We start from the raw sequence: 18,031 nt of genomic DNA, 5'->3' as shown, positions 1-18,031 counted from the left end.
CTAAGTTGACTGACTTAATCTTTCTGGAATCCACATTTCAGTGATTTTTCCACTTGTAACAGGCAGTATGTATTAAAAGCCATCATTACTATTACTATTATTGTTATTACTGACAGATCTTGACATAACCAGCACCATTTTAGGCAAGGCCAAGCACAAAATGGCCCCCAACCCCTCGCCCCTTTACTTGATAAGAAGCCTCATGATGTCTGTAAAATAGCAACTCTTTTTGCTTCCACATGGGTGCAATGCCCCTCCCTCACGATGCCCCTCCTTGATTGCTTCAGCCAGCCCTTGGCCCCCTACACTCTATATAAGCTCTGCCACCCCTAGGCCTGGTGCTGCCTTTCATTTTGAGCTCAGCCAAGCAGATTTTCTTCCTTTAATAAAGCTTGATCTGTATTCAGCGTTTCAGCTCACTTTCTTTCATTATGGTGTGGAAACCTGGGAAGGGTCCTGGCTGCAACCTTCAGATGATCCCCTCTCTTGTGTTGATTGGCCCTCCTGGCCACCCTTCCCAGACCTGCTGAACTGGGACTCTGGGACTCTCTCCTTTTGTCATTTCAGACCAATGCACCCAACATCAGCTTCAATTCAGGGTGAGTCAGAGGGTCTGTCCTATTTCTCTGGGTTCCTCTGATTACTCTCTACAACTACTGTCTACTCACTATGAAGCCCAGGCGCCTGGCCTAGGGAACCCCTCTCATGCCCCCCAGCTATTGGAGGACACTACTTTAGCCAGTCGGTGGCTTCTTTCTCAAAAGGAAGGCATACACCAAAGAAGATGCTCCTTGGTGTTACCCTTCTTCTACTGGGACTGATCACCCCCTTTTTCACCCTCTAAATGGGACCCCCACAATCCAAACCTCCATGCTCTACACCCTTGGGCTGTCTCCTGGCCAACTTCTTGGCCTTCAGGGAGATATTAAACCTGAATACCTTATTTTACAATCAGGTTTGACCTAAGTACAAATTAGACAATGGATCCCAGTGGCCAGAAGATGGCACTCTTGATTTAGATACTCTTAGAGATTTAGACAATTTTTGTCACTGAAATGGCAAGGCTGGAGAAATTCCTTATGTTCAAGCCTTCTATCTACGATCATGTCCTTCTCTCTGTCAAAACTGTCCTATGTCTAAAATTCTCCTAGCTAATGCCTGACCTCCCCTTCCAGACTCTGATCAATCTTTTGATCCGTCAGACCACTCTGCTCCCTGACCACCTCCTTACGCCCCAAATCCTTCACCAGCCCCTCCACCTTTTCCCTCTCTTCCCCACACCTGGTCTCGAGACACTCGTCCTCAGCCACACAAAACCCCTCTCCTTCTCCCCACTCATCAGGTGACAACCCCACCTCAGCTCTGGCTCCTTTATACCCTCTCTGTGAAGTGGCAGGGACAGGGGGAATTGTCTGGACCCATATCCCCTTTTCTCTTTCCTATCTCTCCCAAATTGAGAAACAACTGGGATATTTCCAGTCCAACCTGGGCACATATCTTAAGGAATTCAGATATTTCACCCAGTCTTGTGATCTCACCTGGCATGATATTTTTATGATTCTCACTACTACTTTGTCACCCAAGGATAGGGAGCAGTTCTGGATGATGGCCCAACAACAGGCAGATGAGGTACAGGCTCAAAATAATAGGTGGCCTGTGGGAGCCATTGCTGTTCCTCATACAGACCCAAATTGGGACTACCAGGCTGGCCATGGGGACTGGAATCTCTGGGATACCATGAGCACACACCTACTTCATGGCCTCTAAAAGACTACTCACAAGTCCATCAATTAAGACAAGCTTAGAGAAATCACACAAAGATCCACCGAAAATCCCAGCGAGTTCCTAACCCACCTCTCTGAGTCTTTACATAAATACACACGTATAGACCCAAACTCCCCTGCAGGCATCGCCCTCTTACACTCTCATTTTATTACCCAATCAGCCCCAGATATTTGAAAAAAACTAAAAACTTGAGGATGATCCAAATATGACCCAACGAGACCTCCTCAACACAGCTTTCAAGGTTTTTAACAATAGGGAGGAGAAGGAGAAGAAAGATAATTACAAAAGAGATCAGGCCAAATACCAGCACTTGGCTAATGCTATCCGAGTTTCACACACTCCTAAGCCAACTGCCTGTAGGGGCAAGCCACCCAGGAACTGCTTCAAGTGTGGTCAACCGGGCCACTGGGCACAGGCCTGTTCTAATCCCAGGCCACTTTCCAGGCCCTGTCCTTACTGCAAACAGCCAGGTTACTGGAGGGTTGACCATTACACTCACCAGAGAGGGAGTGGCCCAGTCTCCAATCCACAGCCTTTGGTTTCATGGCCATCCCTACTGAAGCTGCTTGGCTTTGCCCAGGAGGAGGACTGACAATGCCCAGGGCCCAAGGCCCCCATGGAGATCACCATGCATGAGTCCAGGGTAACTCTCCTTAAAGCAGATAAGCTGATCTCTTTTGTCATCAATACAGAGGCCATTTACTCTACCCTTCCTGAATATGCAGGACAAACAACCCCATCCTCTATCACAATAGTGAGGGTCACAGGATCAGAATACTGCCCACGGATCACTCAACCCCTTTCCTGAATCCTACATCATACCCAATTCACACACAAATTTTTAATAATGCCTCAACGCCCCACCCCCTTTTCAGAGTGGGACATTCTTTCCAAATTCAAAGCTACCCTTACCCTAGACACTTTAACTCCAGCTACAATACTCCTGTTACAGGCTGCCCCAGACCTGGCCCCTGAGGCTTCCACCTTCCCCTCTGACTTGGACAAGGTTAATCCCTAGTATGGGATGCTTCTTCTCTCTCCATTGCTATGTACCATTCCCCTATCCTTGTTAAGCTGCATAACCCCTCTTTGTTCCCTAATGTCCCATAGTACCTCATAGCTAGCAAATACATAATAGGCTTAAAACCCATCATACACAAACTCCTTTCTTCTCATCACTTACGCCCTACCCACTCGCCTTTTAATACACCCATCCTTCTGGTTATAAAGTCTAATGGCTCATGCCATTTAGTTCAAGACCTCAGGGCTATTAATGCAGCCATTTTACCCATAACCCCAATCGTTTCTAATCCCTATACTCTTCTATCCACAATCCCAACAACAACCCATTTCTTCTCTGTACTTGACCTCAAAGATGCCTTTTTTTCTATCCCCTTACACCCTTCCTGTCAAAACCTGTTTGCCTTCACTTGGACTGATCCTGATACATGTCGTTCCCAACAACTCACCTGGACAGTACAGCCCCAGGGATTTGGGGATAGCCCCCACTTCTTTGGCCAGGCCTTAGCTCAAGACTTATCTGAACTTCCTCCAACCTCTAGCACTTTAATACAATACATGGATGACCTCCTCCTTTGTAGCCCCTCCTATGAGGATTCACAGGCCCACACTATTGCTCTCCTTAATTTCCTGGCCTCCAGGGGATATTGAATATCTCCAAGCAGAGCCCAAATTTCTTCCCCTTCAGTCACCTATTTGGGAGTCCACCTAACCCCCAACACCAGAGAAATAATGGTGGATCACAGAAGTTTAATTTCTGAACTACCAACTCCTACCACAAAAAGTGAAATTCTCTCTTTCCTGGGGCTTGCAGGATACCTCCATGTGTGGATTCCTAACTTTGGCGTGCCAGCAAAGCCACTTTATGAGGCAGCCAAAGGGTATCCTGCCATTCCTTTAGATCCCACAAAACCCACTCATTCTCCCTTCCAGTGATTAAAAGCTGCTCTCCTCACAGCCCCAGCTCTATCCTTCCCAAGCTTATCTCATCCTTTTATCCTATACATCACCAAACCCAAGGATTGGCAGTCAGGGTTTTGGGACAAGAGGCAGGAGATATTTTCTCCCCGGTTGCATACCTCTCTGAACAATTGGACACCACAGCTCGAGGATGGGCCCCCTGTTTATGGGCCTTGGCGGCAGCAGCCCTTTTAACACAAGAAAGCTCTAAACTAACTTTTGGACAACAAACAGTCATTTGTTCCCTGCATCATCCTCAAGACCTTCTCAGCCATAAGGCCATGTCAATTCTCTCCCCTTCCCATCTACAACTTATCCACCTTACCTTCATTGAAAATTCCCATTTCTCCTTTAAACCTTGCTCTCCCTTAAACCCAGCCACTCTCATCCCAAAACACTCATGACCCTTAGAACATAATTGCATGGAGTCTTTAGACCTCTTTCTCAATCCCTTTCCACACATCTCCCCACATCCCATTATGCAGCCCCAACATACATGGTTCATAGATGGGAGCGCCACCTCCACACCTGCCCCCCAGTCTGGTTATGCCATAGTAAATCTAACACAAACTATTGAGGCTGCTCCCCGCCCAACACCACTTCCCAATAGGCAGAACTCATTGCCCTCACCCATGCTCTTACTCTAGCAAGTAACAAATGAGTCAATATATACACTGCCTCTAAGTATGCTCACCACATCCTACACTCCTGTGTGGCCATATGGAAGGAGAGAGGATACATGACCACTCAAGGAGGGCCCATAAAAAACGGACACTTATCAAGATACTTCTTGAGGCCATGTCCTTACTCCAATACACACCTCAAGAAATACAACACCTCCAACAGTTGGGAGCACAGAGGAAGGACAACTGGTATACTCTCTCTGGTCACTATGTCCTCCCTACCACACAAGCTGAGAAAATCCTTTTAGATTTCCATAGTTCTATGGACCCCTACTACGCCTTCTTCAGCCCTTATGTTCCAGAGGGGTCCCTCTGCTCAACCCCCGAACCAACATCTCCTTAAACTCCATCCATTTTAGGACCCCCAAAATTGAAAATCTCCAGGACCTCCATTTTTCCCCTAATCCCAGAAGGATGATCTTTCCCCCAGCAATTATCCTCTCACTCTTACCGGCCCACTTCACGTCCTTCACACAGGAGCTGCTCCAAGACTGGTCCCAACTCACCACCTCCGGTGTTGAAGACATCCTTGAGAGGATAACTGAATTAGCCTGGCAGGGCGCCCTCTGCAATTACACCTCCGATGAGGTTACCTTCTACTCCTCTTTCCTACTATGCACCTTCTCAACCTCTCGGCCCCTGAACCCTTGCCTTCTCTCTTCCTCTTGCTTCTTTTCCTAACAGAGACATGCATCATACCCTGTTCGCAATGTATAACCAAGGTCTTGGTGGGTGGAAGGACACTTTGCAACCTCCCAGGTCTGCCACCCAGAATCTTCAGGGGAACCCTACAGGACACATTCACATCCCTGATGTACATTCCCACAACATGCTATGACCAGACAACTGCCACATCATGTTCTTATGGCGGTAAAACTACTGGATAGCTCTTTCCAAAGGGGATTCTGCTGGAGTCCAGTGCCCCCTACAACAAAAACATTTCTGCTTCACACAAACCACTCACCTAGGCTATAGCGGTGGGGGGACTTCAGGACAAAACACCTCGGACCCCTGACCATGATGGGACTTCTTCTTCTTCTTGGTCCCTGCCTCTTTTGGTGTTTCTCTAATTTCTTGCAGGAATGTATACAGGCCTTCACCCACCAAAAGGTTGCTAAATTCTTCATGGGAGGAGGATACCAGCCCCTCAGAATCAACGACCCTTCCCTGGAAGAATACGGCCTCCCCACACGAAACCAATACCCCACCACCTAATTGTTTTACCCGCCAACATAAATCTTTTATTTTTTTCATATTTTCACCCATCTCCAGCAGGAAGTAGCTTCAGAAGAACGAGACCTCCACCCCTTTCCCCTTCTCCCTATACTTAAAAGGCAGGAATGATAGATCTTGAACATAATTAGTGCCATTTTAGGCAAGGCCAAGCAGAAAATGGCCTCCAACCCCTCGCCCCTGCCCTTTATGGGAAGCCTCGTGACTTCTGTGAAATAGAAACTCTTTTTGCTTCCACATGGGTGCAATGCCCCTCCCTCACAATGCCCCTCCTTGATTGCTTCAGCCAGCCCTTGGCACCCTACCGTCTATGTAAGCTCTGCCACCCCCAGGCCTGGTGCTGCCCTTCATTTTGAGCACAGCTGGGCAGATTTTCTTCATTTAATAAAGTTTGATTTGGTACTTGGCATTTTGGCTCACTTTCTTTCAATTATCATAATTATTTACCATGTCCTCTTCATCTAGCTGTCCTAAAATGAGGTTTCAAACTCAGCCTGATTGCCTTTGCAGCTAGCTTCATATCTCTCAGCCCAGTCTTTGTCTTCATTATTGACTAAATCAAATCAAGGGGACTCCATGATGCAGAGCAGGAGCAGTGGTCTCTAGGCATGTCTGTGCCCAGCTTTCTCCCATCTCAAGGTGTCTGGAGGGACTGCCTCACTCTGGGCCTCAGCTCTGGGCTTCTTCCATACTCACTGCCATTGCTCTACATTCTGCAGCTGATCCTGGACAAGGAACAGTGTGAAGGCGATGGCTCATCTATTTGCATTGCATCCCAAGCTACAAAGACAGGGAAGAAAACAAAGAGATAAACCACAGATGCTCAATTACTCAATTACTGTTATTTTTCTTTTTTACTGGGATTTTTTAACACAAACATCTCTGGGCATAAAAGGATGCTAGGCCTGGTTGCTGGGTCTGCCTGCCTGGAAAAGCCAAGTCAGATGAACCATATGCAGATTCCTCTTGGTGCGGGGGAGGGAGAGTGACTTTGATTTTAAATTCTGAGCATGGTTCTCTGCAGGATTTCGCCCACTCCCAGGAACTAGCTCCCAGTGAAATGGCCTCAGAAGGTAGGGGACATTTGCTTTTCACCTGGAGTCTGAGAAAGCCCTCCAAACTATAACCACTCTTTTTGCCAGTTGTCCGGTTATTAGCAAAGGCTTGGCAAAGCCACATGGGTGTGGGAGACACCAGAGAAATGTGAACGGAGACATGGAGGAAAGATGGTAGGAATGACCTGCAGCATCTGGTAGAGCAGCTTGCTGTGTGCATGTGGGGTGTTTTAGCTGGGAGGTAGTTCAAACTTGCATTGGGCTCAGACACTTCCCTGCAACAAACACTGAGTGAGCTGAGCCAGAGAGACACCTCTTTAAGTCAGAGTGTCTCAAAGTGCAGTTCCATGGCATCTTGCATCAGCACCATCCTAGGGGACCGTTGAAAAAGGTCAGTTCTAGGGCATTATTCCAGATTGATTGTTTGAGAATCTCTATGGTGAGACCCTGGACTCTGAGGTTAAACTACACTTCCCAGGTAGTTTTGGTGCAGAAATATGAAAACTTCTGGTTAAAAAGCCTTTACTACCGGTGTATGTGCAACATTCAAATTATTGGGCCTCCCTGTGTTCATTTTCTCATGTGAAAGTGGAGCTCACTCTCCCATTCTTGCAAAGTGATTTGCAAAAATTCATGAAAGTACATCTTAGTGCAGAGCACAATGCCTGGTATGCTGGAGATGCTCCATAGACAGTATTATTAATGACATTTTTCTAGCATAATTACTAACATGTGCATTACAACTTTATCTGCCAAACAAGATCCAAAGGGACTAATGCAGGAATTTTTATCTGGATCCACAATTTTCTGTGTCAGTTTATTCTGAATTCAGGGTATGTTTCTATGCAGGTATTTCCCCCCACCCCAGCTCAGTAAACCACTCAGGGGGTGGTCAGTTTGGGGTGGGAGGGCAGTTGGAGTCCACACACTTGGATGGGAAAAATTAATCCCTTAGTTTTTACTAACCTCAAATAAAAGGTAACATTTCCTTCAATTATGAATATAAGCACGAAACCTCTGCAGTATAAGCAGGACCTGTGAATTTGTCATCAACAGAAATGGCCACGTTACACTTGGCTATATCTCAAAGAATCATTTATACTCATTACTTTGAAATTATAGTAGTTATTATAAGCCATCACAAGATTTTGTTTTTTAATGTATTATAACCACAAAATTTAAAAAAAATTGATAACTATACTTTAATTGGTTTTCTTTGTAAGCTTATGTATTTTACTTTATGCACTTAAAAACATTTTTCTGAGGAGTCCACAGGCTCAGATAGACAAGAGGGTCCAGGGTTAATAGTACTTCAGTCATCATTTAAAGTGACCAAATCTGTCAAGTTGTCTGCTGGGGAAGGATTCACCAAAGCTCATGTGACAAATGAGATGACAAGTATTTATTAGCACTGATCATGTGCTTTCTAGACCTCGCTCTGGGTGCTGGGACACATTAGTGAATTAGTGAATAAAATATGTAAAAATTCTTGCCTCATGAAACTAAATTTGTGTGTGTGTGTGTGTGTGTGTGTGTGTGTGTGTGTGTGTGTGTGTGTGTGTGTGTGTGGTGTGGTCTATGCAGGTCTTCTGATTAATGTGCTCCCATTTCTTAACTGTTTGGGACCTTGGTCAGCTCAGTTAAGGTGTATCATACAAGATCTTGAAGTCTTTTCTAGCTTTGTTTTTAAAAATGCTAACAACGATGAGGCGTAATTATCAAAGTTTCGCCACATGAGCAAATCTTTCAGGATAAGGAATTCCTTTGCTTTTAAAACAGTGTATTTTGATCCAAATATCAGCAACCCATAGACTTTCTCAAGTCCTCTTTTTGTCCTGAATTCGACCCTTTTTATGTATAAGATACTGTCAGGGTCCCACCATGTTCCCTCAGCCCTTCCTGGAAGTCATCTGCTGACAGTTCCAATGCTTCCTGTGCCTCGTTGGCAGAGGGAACACTCTTTGTCCATGCTCAGGGCAAGGTGAAAGTTCTGGGAGTTGATACCTAGGAGCAACTCTCAATCAATAAGGGATTAGAGATGGTGGATGAATATCCCAGTGTCCCCACCGCTTCCCTCAGAAGGACAATTCTGAATGAAGTGTCTTTCAGAAGGTCACCAATGAGATTGAGACCCAGTTGCCCATAGTAGTAATTCATTAAAACACACTTTTTTGACTTTGCTCCGCTTTGTCTCATTTCTTCACTATGCCATGTTGGGAACATCTCCAGCATAAAGTATCTGCATTCTAAATTTTTGCTGTAGTCTCTTCTTTTGGCTAAACACACACTAACATATTCACTTGCCTTGGAAATACAATCAAAATGCACACTTTTTAAGGCTTAAATTGACTAGCTTTCTTGTACAATGTGGACTTGTACTTCACCATGTCACTTTCACAAGATTTCTCCTGCTTGTACATTTTGTATTTGCTTCAGATCAAACTGATCTTCTCTCTACCTGGAATCTCATTACTGATCCTCTGATGACAAGTGCTATTCATTTGATCAATCTGAACAAAGAATCTGAACTCATTGAGTTGTTAACTTCATGGAACGATTTTATTTTTCCAGTAATTGCTACTGAGTGTGTTCTTCCCAGTGGATAATAGGGACACAACCATAACTCAGTCGAATTCCACCTGTCCAATCCAGTTTTTAAAAAGCAATCTCTTTCTAATTCAAAAATAACACACTTTTCCTTTGCTCAGGCTAAACTTGTACCAGAGAAAGAGGTAGCAGTGGGGAGGTAGTGGCAGAATACAAGGTATGCTCCCTTATTCTCCCTTTCTTTCTTCTAAATCCATCCCCTAAATCACAGGGTCTCACACTAACACATGGCCCAAGTCCATGGGGACCAGTAGGGAAGGCAGGTTCCTGCAATCTAGCTGGCTGGAGTCAGCTGCCTTAGGAATGCTACTGCAGGAAGGGGAGATGCCTGAACCTCATTTTGGTTCTGCCTGAAGACAAAAGCCTCTGTTGTTTAGAGTGGTCTTGATGTAGATGGTATATGTGGTTTTGAGAGTAAGGTTTAGCTCCACCCTGAACCCTTCTCACTGCAGAAAGCAGCCATATTTCCCTTTAGTTCTTCCGTGGTACACACCTCCAATGCACTCTGTAAGTTGGGCATTCCATTACTTAGTAAAGTGGTTTGACTTGCTCCCTGCTTCCTCATAGCCAAGGGAATTGTGTCTTCTTCCATGTCCAGGAAAGGCTGAGGAGACATGTCTAGAGGAGACAGCCTCCATCTTTCTCCTCCCTGGCACACAATGTGTCATGCATTGCTTAATGACAGGGATATGTTCTGAGAAATGTGTCATTTGGCGATTTCATTGCTGTTTGAACATCATAGAGTGTACTTACACAAGTCTAGATGGTATAGCCCATGATACACCTATGCTATATGGTAGAACCATTATAATCATAGGGGACCACCATTATACACGTGGTCCATCACTGACCAAAATGTCATTATGTGATACATGACCATACTAAGTCCTTTCTCATCCTGCTATCTCAGGCTACTTCCTGGGGGTCTTCACTTTCCAAAATTTCCACATGAGAAATGGGCTCTTTATATACAAGTATCCCTCTCAATTTCACGGGATGAATGTTAATGACACTCAAAGAAGAGGGAAGGGGCCCAACACTCTCTTCCAGGCTGCCAGAGAGCTCTCATCACACCTTCTCTAACCCAGGTCCTTTTTACATCTTTTGTTGGTGAAAGCCTTCAGATCAGTTCAGCATCTTTTGAAAGGGAAGTGGAGTGGGAATCTTTACCCCTGAATCTGGCTTTCTGGGAATGTAGCCTTCCAGAATTTAAGAATTTTTTTCTCAATAGTGATATCTATGTCACAGTCTTACACTATTTGTAACCTCTGGGAATGGAAATATCTGTCTTCAATTCATGTCACTATGATGTTACATATAACTCTATACCAAATCATTTGCATCTCCCAAGGTCATAAAGAAACCATTCTTGGTTACTCAAGAAGATAAATTCGGGAAATCACTAGAGTTTCCAATAACACATTGGGCAAAAGGCAAACATTTATTTTTATTTGCAAGTGCAGTTTCTGCCAATAGTTAGTGTTCGCAAAACCTTTTAAGCTACAGTAACTTTTTGTTAACTCGATGAATACTTAAAAAATACCCAATGATAAGAAAATTACAGAAAAATTTCCATTATACTGTCAAAAATGTTTGGAATACCAAATCCACTATTTTCTGCAATAGTTTTTAATGTCTCTTCTGGTTAAAAGATGTTTTTTCCTTTTCTTTCTACTTCTACATAGCCCTGCTTACATTAATACAATTTGTTTCATGAACTTTTAAGACTGCCATTTTCTAGACTTAGATTGTTTTTATTATTACATATTTATATTAATACTTTAATATTTTACATAAAACATAATTTGCTGTGTTTTATGAAGCAAAATTATAGATCCTATTTATGGTGAGGCATTTCCAGTTTGGGAGAAAACTGAAAATCTAATCAGTAGAAGGTCATTTTATGCCTTTTTTTTCCCTTTTAAGTATAATAAATAATTAGCAACCTATTAATTACAAAAATTCTTAATTATGCTTAGAGCAACCAGAGTGTTTTCATAAATTTAAATTCATATTTGTTACAGTATATGAAGTCATTAGGAAAAGCCTCTGGTTTTCCAGTTTGGTAACAAATGGCTTTTGTCTGATGCATAATTAATAAAAATTAATGATGACTATGTAGCTATTCCAGAGTTTTAAAGGCAAATCTATATTGGCCTACAATTAACATGCAAATTCATCCAACAAGCAACACAAAATGTATTGTAGTAGTCATTCATTTTTATCAACATTCAAGAAGATCTAGACAGCAGCACAACTCTCCTATGTAGGAAACACATTAGAACATGGTCACAACTGAAGCCAGATCATACCTGGTAAATACCCCCTTGCTAATTCATCCTCTAGAGGCAGTTCAGACTTCCAGCACAATACATAAATAATAGCGATTAATACTGTGGTACAAAGGTAAATACAGACAAGAGTTTGGTGTGCTAGCATACAGAGTTTTAGAAACAGTGACAAACGAAACCAAACATCTTGCCTTGTTCACTCTCCTCTCCCTTTGCAAGCCTGGAGTTCTCATGGTCTCTCTGAAACATTCAATTTGGGGAACTAAGTCCAATGATCCTAGCACAGGAATTGCTCCCTGGGAGGGAAATTTGGCCACAAGGCGATGCTGTATGCATTCGAGGGCGGGCACTAAGGAAACACGGTGTGTAAAAACGGTTCATTACTAGAAGCCTTGAAGGAAAACACGATTTTTCAAAATGTTTAGCTTTATCCCAAGGAGTAGTTTGGTGGTACACTGTAGCTCATATTTCATTTCATTATTTTTGGTTGGATTAATGACAGCATGCATACCGTTACCATCACTCTTAATTCTTCTCCCATCACATAAGACACTTGTTAAGATAAGAAAGATAGTTTACTAAAGCGGACGGTGACTGAGAGTCATTCAGTATTCAAAGTTCCTAAAGACTCGGTGGTTCTCTGAAAGGGATAAAAAAGTAGGAAAGGCTTTGTTCAAACTCCTGCTAGTAAACAAGGATTACTTCAACCCATACAATGGCTACGTGACATCAAAGTACTATAAATTATCAAAACTATCGTACAGAAAAGTTACAAATTCATTGCAAAATACATTACACTGCTACCATTAAGAAAAAAGTGCTTTTTGTTTTCCTTTCTTTTTTTTTTTTTTTTTTTTTTGCCAGAAAATTATTCTTTCAATATAGAAAATCCTATGCATTACCCTGCATGTGGCTAGGATATATCATAACGGAGTTTGTACTGAGTCCTTCTGATTTGCTGATGAAGGGCTGAAAATATAATAATGACTTATTAAAGCCGTGCTCCAAAGGACCACGCCAGCTGTCAGTGGAGAGATGCCTATTTAAGACACAAGAAGATGCCCTGGTCTGTCGAACCCTGCCGGTCACCATGCTGTCCCACCAATCAGCTGGTCTAGAATGCACAGGCCTTCTGCATGTTCGGTGGTTTCCTTGTGTTCTCCTGAATTATTCTCACGTCCTCATCTAGCTTTGTCACCTATGTGAATCCTCTCCTCAGTGATGCCTGTATTGTCTCATGAGCGGAACGATGCAAGATGGTGGGCCTGCCAGCTTTAAGAATGGATGTCCAAGGAGTTCCTGGGCTGTGGCTCTTTGGGAGGGCTCCCTCACCAACATCAGGTCTAGGAATCCCCGGAGCACTGAAGAAACCTGTGAAAGCACACAGATACCATTCTGAGGACTAACACAGAAACTAGCCCAGTCCCCTAAAATGGTTTCCCAGTTAATTCTATCAACAGCTTCAAACTGTGGAAAGTTGCCTTGAGGAGAAAGATATTATGGAAGCAAAGGCAGGTATTGCCTTTATGAACACATGGTGTTTTCCTCATCTTCTTTAAGTTTGAAATAATACAGGTAAATGATGGTATAACCAAGAATGAAAACTTATTTACTAAATAAAATAATAATGGCAACAGTCATAAGAGCAGCTATTATGAAGTCCTTACTATGGACAGCTGCTGGTCTCGTATGTTGAAAGAAGTATAACATAAACATGGAATAATTTTATTTTTCAAACAACTGCAACCATGTAGGCTCTGTGGAATTCCCTTTCTTGAAAAGAAACAAGAATCTGTAGGGATATTGAATGTAGATAGCAATTTTTTCTTTACTTTTTGGGGGCCTACCATACAGACATTCAAGTGCATAAACATTAACTCTATGTCTCAATAGATTTTTTGTGTATATTTGCCCCTATTTACTCTCCACCCCTATCAAGATATAGAACATTTTTTACCATCCTAGGAGGCTACTTTGGGCCCCCTTCCTGCCAATGCTCATCCCCTTATAAAAGGTGACCACTATCCTGACTTCTATTAGCATAAATTAGCTTTGTCTGCTTTTGTATATTACAGAAATGGAGTTATATACTGTGAATTCTTCTTTGTATGGCTTTTCACTCAGCATTGCCTCTGTGAGATTCATCCCTGATGTGTGGCAAAAGTTTTATCCCATTCATTGTTGTGTAGTATTCACTGTCCAATTACACCCCATATTATGTATCCATTTGGGACACAACCTTGGGTAATTTTCAGTTTTTGATCATCAGGATTAAAGTTGCTCTTGTACATAGCTTTGAAGAATGCCAGCACTCATTGGGTGGGAGACTATGTTTGTACAATATGTTTTTAGTTATTTTTCATTATTTGAGCTTAGTCCAGTCCAGTGAAAGGTTCAGTTTCCTATTCAATTCAACTCAAGCAGTCTCTCTCTCCCTCTCTCTTATTTTTATTTATTTATTTTTTTGCAGGTTCACACAACCTGTATGAGTAATTCTACTGGGGCTCTTCCCTCAGATTTAGGGGTGAGGGAAGAGAACACACTACTATTCTTCCCCAAAAGGCAGCCTCACATGCTCTCATACTGTCATAAAGCAGAGGAGAGGGAGGTGTGGACTGGGTCAGTGTTTAAACAAGGGGCCTGCAGAAAGCACCCCTTTCAGCAAGTCCTGCAGGGAGCTGGCAGCTCCCACAGTGGTTATTCCTGGACTTCGCTTCAATTTTTTCTGAGCTGGGCCCTAACTGGCAATGCCTGGAAGACAGGAAAGATCCCACATGGTCCCTTAAATGCATTATAACTAAGCATGACTTTCATTGACCTTCATAATCTAGCCCCTGCCCACCTCTCTGACATGCTCCAGGCTTCTCTCCTTGCTTGCACCATATCAGTCTTCTTTCTTGGCTTAAGGACTTTGCACTTGGTATTCCCTCTGCCTGGGACATTTTTCTCCCAGATTTTTGCATGGTTTGTGCCTCCTTTCCATCCAGGTCCTATCTCAGGTGATCCCTCCCCCGAAAGGGCTTCCTTCACTCTTCAGCCGAAAGTAGCTCACAACCCCCCACGTCCTGCACATTCCACCACACTACAGTGCTTTATTTTCCTCATTTAAAAAAAATATATAGTTTATTATCTGTCTCTCTAACTAGAATGCAGTCTCTGTAAGAGTCAGGATGTGGGGCATGTACTGTGGCACTTAGAAGTCCTCAGCGTGTAATAGGTGCTCAGTGAGGGCGTGCTGAGCACATCGCCTGATTTACTCTTCTTGGTTAATCCTTTGAAAAATGAGCTCATCATCCCCATGCTACAGATGAAGAACTTCAGAGTCGGACAGGCTGAGTCACTTGCCCAGCAACTGAATGGAGGAGCAGAGGTTTAAATCCCAGTGACTCTAAGAACAAAGTCTAGGCCTGTAATCTAGGATCTACTTTCTGGATGTGACATGCTAGTCTTTAAAAACACAGGTAGACTGAAAAATCTAACAACTATTTTGAATTTCAGCAACAGACACCACTTCTCACCTTGTGTAGGTCCTTCACTCTTGGAGGTAAACTGTCCCGGATCCTCCTCATTGCCTGGAGGGGAGGCTCATTGAAGTAGGGGGGTTCACCATCAATCATTTCTATCACCATGATCCCCAGGGACCAGATGTCCACCTGTTAGGCACAATTCAGTGGTTATCTCAGGCAAGGAGAACATTCTGAAATGTTGGATGTATCCATGGAACACGGTAGATACATATTCATTCATAAATTAATATGGTATTTGTAACCTCTCAAAAGATTTACAATACAGACTTATATGTTGAATTGTTAGGTTACCAAATTTTTGCTAATGATCTTCATTGGCTTTTTATGGACAACTTTGATGAAGGTTTCACCAATCAGGTATAAATGAATATTTTCACATTCTGAAGTTTACTACTTTAATTTTTACCCTGTTAACTTCAGTGATTAACTGCCCCGACGGTTAATCACTGATTTGGATGATGAGAAAAACATCCAGTTTTATGTTATGAAAATAGAGAAGAAAGTTACCTTTAAACCAGAAGAAAGTAACAAACGTTTTGACATATTCATGACAAACTGCAAACAGCTACACTGCATAATGCAGAATATATTCTGATTTTTTTCATTCATTTGATTTTTAAAAATAGTTCTTTTCTCCCTACTTAGAGGTTCTTTTCTTTATGTTTTATCATTTCAAAGTAGCACGCACAAAACCCTGCCTTATAAAAACATTTTCAGATATGGAAAAGAGAAAAGGCAGAGACGACAAGCAATTCTCTCTGAGGAAAGAGTGGGAAGTCAGGACAATGAGAAGCCAGAGCTGTGCTATAAATTCCCAGTTCCAGTTTCCCTCTCGTGGCCTCATTACACCTCCTATCTGTCCCCTGCATTCCTCTTATGGCCCTCATAGTGACCTTCACTGAGAATTTATCTCTCGATACCACAGTGAGAAAAACAAGTTGAGTGTTCACCCAAGATCAAGCAAACAAGGAAAAGAGAGCAGGGTCTGCCTTAACTTATGCCGATGTCCTTAGTTCATTGGTCCATTGTCACCTCCTCCCATGCATCTCTTCTCTTAGAACCACCATCTGCACCAGGATGTGTGCAAACACTATGCCCACCCAAAGCAACTCCTGGGCCTCCATGTGCACACAGCCTGGCGTGTCTCAGAGCTTCTACTCACACTACTCCCTGCAAGAAGGCCTTTCCTCCCCTCCCTGGGGCCCCTCATTTGTACGTGTCTGGGCTCTACCCCTTGAAAGATTATGAGTAAATGTTTCCTGTCCAAGGAAAATAGAAATTATGCCAAGTGTTTGAACATAATATTCATATACGATTTCTCTCTGTGGGAAAATGATAGTGCTTATTCAAATATTACCTCTATTTTGTGGTGCTTCCTTTGAATCATCATGCCTGCCCATCTGTATGCATCCAGCCGCTTTTCAAGGTGCACTGCCTACCACTGAGAGGGGGATCAGAGTTTGAATGACTTTCCCCCAGTGTCCATTGTAGGACCTCAGTAAACAACCCCTGGATAAATAGTGTAGTGAAGTCCTCAGTGGTGGCCAGTGTCCCTTCTGCCACAGCCGCCTTCTGCCAAGTCTAGTGAATATGGATCAAATGTGGAGTCAAAGTTATTGCCCTGATCTCCTGTGGTCACCAACTGTCTAAGAACCACTGCGTCCCTGAGCCTGTTTCAGGCCCTGATACTCCCAAACAATGAGTGGAACCCCTTACCTCTGTCCCATAAGGTAACCTAGAAATCACCTCAGGTGCCATCCAGTAGGGAGTGCCAACCAGTGATTTCCTCTTCGGCACCTCTTTGGAAACTTGAGCACAGAAACCAAAGTCAGATAACTTTATCTGAAAAGGAAAGGAATGCAACAAACTAACAATTTAAAAATATTGTTTGCGAAACATAGAGGTATATACACAGAGAGTGTGAAATGTAAAACAGAAGACTCTCATGAACACAGAGTTTGAGTACATACTTAGAAGAAGTATGAAGAGAGAGTTTGAAATGTAAAACAGAAGACTCTCTGTGAGCAGGCCTTGGATATCCTGGATGAGGAGTCATCAGACAATTTTCCTGGAAAGGCGTAGTCCATTTTAATGAAGAACTTCTCACAGGTTTACCAGGTTGACTTTCAAATGGTATCTACACTCCTGATGCTTATAGTTTTTACAGAATTATGGAACGGGTAAAGGGGCATGAAAATCAAGTACAATGTATTTTGAGAAGTAAAATTAAATTAAATTAAATTAAAAAAAATACATACAGCAAAGCTGAACAGTGAACATCTCTATACACAACAAATTGATTCTATAACTGTTAACGTTTTTCTATGGGGGCTTTATCCCACACCTCTCTCTCTATCCATCCTTTTATCTTATTTCTGATGTACTTTAAAATAAATTGCCAACATCAGTACATCTCACTCCTAATTTAATTACCTAGAGTTCAATATTTGCTTACAGTTTACATAAAATTTACATTAAGTGAAATGCACACATCTTAGGTTCATCTTGTGATGAGTTTTTTTTTTTTTTTATTTATTTTTTATTTTTTTATTTTTTTAATTTTTTAAATTTTATTTTGTCGATATACATTGTAGCTGATTAATGCTCCCCATCACCAAAACCTCCCTCCCTTCTCCCTCCCCCCCTCCCCCCCAACAATGTCCTTTCTGTTTGTTTGTTGTATCAACTTCAAATAATTGTGGTTGTTATATCATCTTCCTCCCCGCCCCCCGGTTTGTGTGTGTATGTGTGTATGTGTGTGTGTGAATTTATATATTAATTTTTAGCTCCCTCCAATAAGTGAGAACATGTGGTATTTCTCTTTCTGTGCCTGACTTGTTTCACTTAATATAATTCTCTCAAGGTCCATC

At 42.6% G+C, this 18,031-nt stretch overlaps 1 protein-coding gene across 1 annotated transcript in view; it reads right to left on the bottom strand.

Moving 5' to 3' along the window:
- Window positions 1-12,849: 12,849 nt before the first annotated feature.
- Window positions 12,850-18,031, bottom strand: part of PAK5 (p21 (RAC1) activated kinase 5) — a 108,221-nt gene continuing 103,039 nt past the window's right edge. The window contains exons 6-8 of the mRNA XM_063114330.1: window positions 16,878-17,003; window positions 15,153-15,287; window positions 12,850-13,005 (exon numbers count right to left, since the gene is read on the bottom strand). Coding sequence (XP_062970400.1) covers window positions 12,850-13,005; window positions 15,153-15,287; window positions 16,878-17,003 — 417 coding nt within the window. The remainder of the gene's footprint in view (window positions 13,006-15,152; window positions 15,288-16,877; window positions 17,004-18,031) is intronic.

The sequence above is a fragment of the Cynocephalus volans genome, chromosome 1 (assembly GCF_027409185.1).
Source record: "Cynocephalus volans isolate mCynVol1 chromosome 1, mCynVol1.pri, whole genome shotgun sequence".
In the NCBI taxonomy this organism is placed as follows: domain Eukaryota; kingdom Metazoa; phylum Chordata; class Mammalia; order Dermoptera; family Cynocephalidae; genus Cynocephalus; species Cynocephalus volans.
The sequence above is the reverse complement of the archived record's forward strand: the minus strand, read 5'-3'. Positions and strand labels throughout refer to the sequence as shown.